The sequence below is a fragment of the Amyelois transitella genome, chromosome Z (genome assembly GCF_032362555.1).
Source record: "Amyelois transitella isolate CPQ chromosome Z, ilAmyTran1.1, whole genome shotgun sequence".
Lineage (NCBI taxonomy): Eukaryota > Metazoa > Arthropoda > Insecta > Lepidoptera > Pyralidae > Amyelois > Amyelois transitella.
The window spans coordinates 8054664-8059243 of record NC_083535.1 but is presented as its reverse complement, the minus strand read 5'-3'; the positions used below and the strand labels follow the sequence as shown (position 1 = coordinate 8059243).

The window sequence follows — 4580 nt, the reverse complement described above, 5'->3', positions numbered from 1 at the left end:
AATGCCTGGTTTCCTCCTAATGTTTTATTATATGAATAATCAAACTAATATTTATGACTCGGGAATAAGTCAATGCTATATGAATGCGAAAGTATATATCATCTGATGATACATAAATAATACATCTCAATTTGTAAATACCTATAACTATATATGTAGTGACCATTGATAGTAATATAAAGTTTAGTATGCATAATTACATAAAACAATCTTTGTCTTTCATATTTTTGTATGAGTCATTGTTTAATAAAATAGAAATAAATAACATGTGGTGATGAACAAAAACGAAGCATAAAACATAGATACAATATGTCGGATAGAATTCTCCAGACCATGTTGTTGTTATAGTACGTACAGTTCATTCAGACGCTACTGCTTCTCGTTGATGTCTCTCAGTCAATGAGAATGTTTTCGTCTTGCCGCAACACAATTTCTACTTTATAACTACAATGTAGATCATTATTTTCACTATCATGGTACCTTTCCTATTCTACGAGTAATATGTTTTGATTGAGACAGATCAGCAAAATTAGGCTTTGGCGCCATCACTTCGAGCTGAAATTCCCTTGAAATTTTGCACAGTTCTAGCACCGGAGACATTATTTCAATATTGATCATTAAGTTGATGGTTTATGGTTGTTATTGGTGTATCAAAAGAAATCTAAGAATAGATAGAAGCTACGCCGAACCAGTGTCGCGAAACGCGACCACGTTGCGATATAAAAGGAAGTTTTGTTTAAATTTCTTTATCACACACCCGCTGACTGCTCCCGCGCACACTCACCGCTCCTATCTTACACAATGTCGGCACGATTTCTGGTGAGTGTACATATTTACATAACAATTACTAATGATAGTCAGTCACAAATGAATAAAAAAATGCATTCTTAATTTTCATGACGATGCATAATAATAATTATCAATAATTTATAAACTTTACAAATACTTATGTACAAATACTACCAATGGTAGGGCTGGTATCAGACAGTCCGTGAAGACTGCCAAATCTTTCAAAGGTTATGCTTATTAAAGCAGATCGCAAGCTTTTAAACCTTAACTGAGAATAAAACTGTGAATTTTCTTGTGTTTAGTGTGTTTATCCTTAACAATTGAAATAATTTATTCGAAATTTATTTTTATATTTTCCGAAATATACCTGAAATACTGTGTTGACCTTGAGTACAAAGCCATTGCAAGTGTTGAAAGAGCTTTGACAACCTAGTTGAAAACAAAAATAATAGAAAAAAACTAAAATCATACGCAACCAGCCTTGCCGATCTCACCGATTGCAAAACTTTTCCGGAACACGGCCGTATTTCCGCGCCCTGATATAAACTATATGCATTTTTATATTACGTTCATAAAAATACATGTAATGTTTTATCTTGTAAGCACTAACATACGAATCACTCCGGACTTTGATTTCATTGGTCTGTAGTAAAAAAGAAGAAAAAGTTCAGAGTGAACGGCGACAAATTTGAAAGTGAATCATTCTATTACAACATCGAAAATAGGTAGCACTTACCTGTTCACTGTAATTTTAATGATTTTTTGTGTGAAAATAAAAGCGTACCACTTTTATCTTCTTTTGTATCGCTAGATAATCATTACCTTCTTCATATGTCGCAAACTATATACTTGTTGTTTTTTTAAGATAGATCATGCACTAATTAATACTTAATGATATGGACGGCAAGGCAAAAACTGGCAAAAGCGAAAACATAAAATTATAGATTAGCTTATAATATGCTCTGCGATTTTTATACTGTTTTTACCGTGTATCCAGATATAATAGAATTATTGCGAAACATCATGCAACTAGATGTGTTCGATATATTACCTCTTAATAAATACAGAGACGTGCAGGTTCCCTGCATTCTAATAGAATAGACGAATTCATCTAATACAGCTTTTACCACGTTTCAATACGAGTTAGGTTCCACTGTAAAGGTTGCGGAGGTCAGACTGGAGTCGCATCATATAAAAACCTAACTTATCTAGGATCATGATCTAAAGGCGCACCCCGGGCTCCTCTATAGAGAAGTTGGGATGTCACCGGGTTTAGCACCACGAAGATGAAGAAATATAGACATTAATTAAATTAATAATAAATAAAAGAATTTCAAAAAAATATTACATACAAGCCATCTGGCGATGGGACTAGCATCCTGACACCAGAGCACACTTAATCAACTTTTTGGAATCGAAATGTATTACACTGAATTAATAATGAAAATCCCTATAAAATTTCCAGTTGGTGCTTGTTTGCACTGCCGTGTTGGCGACGCTGATCTCCGCGGGAGGGCACGGCGGTGGTCACAAGAAAGTCATCATCCACGTCCCACTGTACGTCAAGCATCACCACCACAAGCACACCATCGTCAAACATATCCACCATAAGAGTGGTGGTGGCGGTGGTGATGACCATTACGAAGTTCTGGGATACACCTATGGAGAACCAAAGGCTGCGCCACATGGTAAGGATAAAAAAATATATTGATTCCAGAATAGTTGTTATAACCATTAAACATCACCACTTATCATAAAGCACATTCACCACAAGTCAGACCAGATTGGCTTTGTTAAAAACCTGTCTTTGAAAACCCAATGCAAGATCACTGTCATAAGTGCACAACACGAGATATGATGAGGTGAGTATTAAACATTTTAAGAATCATTTTGTTTAGGTACTATTAGAAAGATAAATACATTTTAAAAGTCTTCTTTCTAAATAAATTCTTAAAATGTTTTTCAGTGTATGACTCGAATAAGATTACTTTTTTAAAACAAAGCCTTATATTGTTATTATTGAACATTGAACTATTGTGGCTTACTGTTGTATGGTCGTAAGCAATCACTACAGCTTTAGTGGTTAAGGGTCGGATCTGAGTTGTGAAAGTTAAGTACCGGGTAAATAAAACACAAAAACACAACTTTCACTATTATTATTACTAAGTGATTGAACTTGTCCGTAACTTTATACTATCCTGGATAAAATCCAATGGATAAATGGATACTTCATCAGTATCTTGCTTTATATATATGTACATATATATAAATAGCTTCCTGTCCCTATTTATCTTCGAATTAGGAAAATATGTACCAATATTAGGTTTGAGATATGATATTATCTCATACCTAATATTTCCATACAATATGTATAAATATGCATTAGCTTTGACTTTATAGGATTCCGTACCCGTGTGGTAAAGCTGACTCTATTACTAAGACTCATATTAATAGTGCATAGGCTAACAACTGTAAATATAAGCAGTGGCTGATGTCATTAATTATCTTATCCTATTTGGGTAATAAGTTGATTTGATGATTTGATTTCATTTTACTTGATATTTATAAGGAAGTAGTTAGTAATGAGTTCATTTTACAATTGTCTTATAGCAAAAATTCACTCTTAGGTATAAAATTTAAAATGAATATATTCGTATATATATTCAAAATAATAAATGCAGGCACAAAGATGCCGCCAACCTTCTTATCTTCTAAACTTGTATATGTCACTCCTGGAATCTCAATTCTATCATTAAGGTAAACAGCTAATCGTGGCTTTTCAATCTTTGAAGACTGCTGGCTCTATCAGTAGACATACATCTATATATAGAAGTGATTATATGTTATGTTGTATTTTTCACATCTCAACAATTTATTTCAGGTCACGGATGGGGCGCTTCAGACGAAGGCCACGATGGTGGTTATGGAGAATCCGTGGTCCACTTCGAAGGTGACCACGGCGGCTACGGAGGGGAATCCGAGCATGGATACTGATACACAAACCACTAGATATTCTCATACACCATTGAATTTGAAATAATTGTACTTAAAACTATAGGAAAGATGTGTCGATGTCTGGATACGCATGCAGTTTCCTGCACAGATGTAAAGCTTTCGAATAAATCTCAGAATTGAGATTCAATATGAAAACGGCATCAGAACCATCAGATGTGATGTCACATTCACTAGTACTTACCACATGTCATAAATTCGGAAAAAAACCCTATTCCTACAGTATATGAGTATATTCCGAATCTATGCCTGGAACTATATATAAATAGATAATAGAAATAGACTTTATTCCGAATATATGACATGAACTATCTACTCCCGATACCAAGAAATGACCAGTTTCTGTCGCACCACGCGATCACTTCTACATACCACAATTAATTCCTTCATATCAAGATCTCTGGCTAATCTCGCCCAATAAAACTCAAACTTATCAAACACAAATCTTGTATAACAAGAAACGATCGTAATTCCTGATAGTTCTGATGCATTACCGGATGAATTATTACAAGGACTACGATTCCAAACGATCCCTATAAATATCACGTCGATCATCAATTTTATGTTTCCTGTGCAGGGTTATATTAAAAATCAATAATTGTTAGATAGCTACCCATGTAATTTGAAAGTTTTCAATAGATCCCCATAACATTCTCATTAATTACATCTAATCTTATAAGATAAAGTGCATGAGAATTTATTGTCAGTAATATTTGTGAACAAATGCTGTAAATATTATCGTTTTAAGGGGCGGTCAGCGTTCAGAGCTGCCAACTAAT

The 4580-nt window shown here is 34.1% G+C and overlaps 1 protein-coding gene across 1 annotated transcript; it reads left to right on the top strand.

The window, feature by feature from the left end:
- The first annotated feature begins 801 nt into the window (after nucleotides 1-801).
- On the top strand, nucleotides 802-3783 carry LOC106133905 (uncharacterized). Its single transcript, XM_013333762.1, has 3 exons — nucleotides 802-819; nucleotides 2255-2477; nucleotides 3671-3783. Exons 1-3 carry the CDS (start codon nucleotides 802-804, stop codon nucleotides 3781-3783), a joined length of 354 nt encoding a protein of 117 aa, XP_013189216.1.
- The last annotated feature ends 797 nt before the right edge of the window (nucleotides 3784-4580 follow it).

What these genes read in the sequence shown, in the direction of transcription:
- LOC106133905 (XM_013333762.1), top strand. An exon ending in ACCAAAGGCTGCGCCACATG is followed by an intron (nt 2,478 to 3,670) that starts GTAAGGATAAAA and finishes AATTTATTTCAG; the next exon opens with GTCACGGATGGGGCGCTTCA.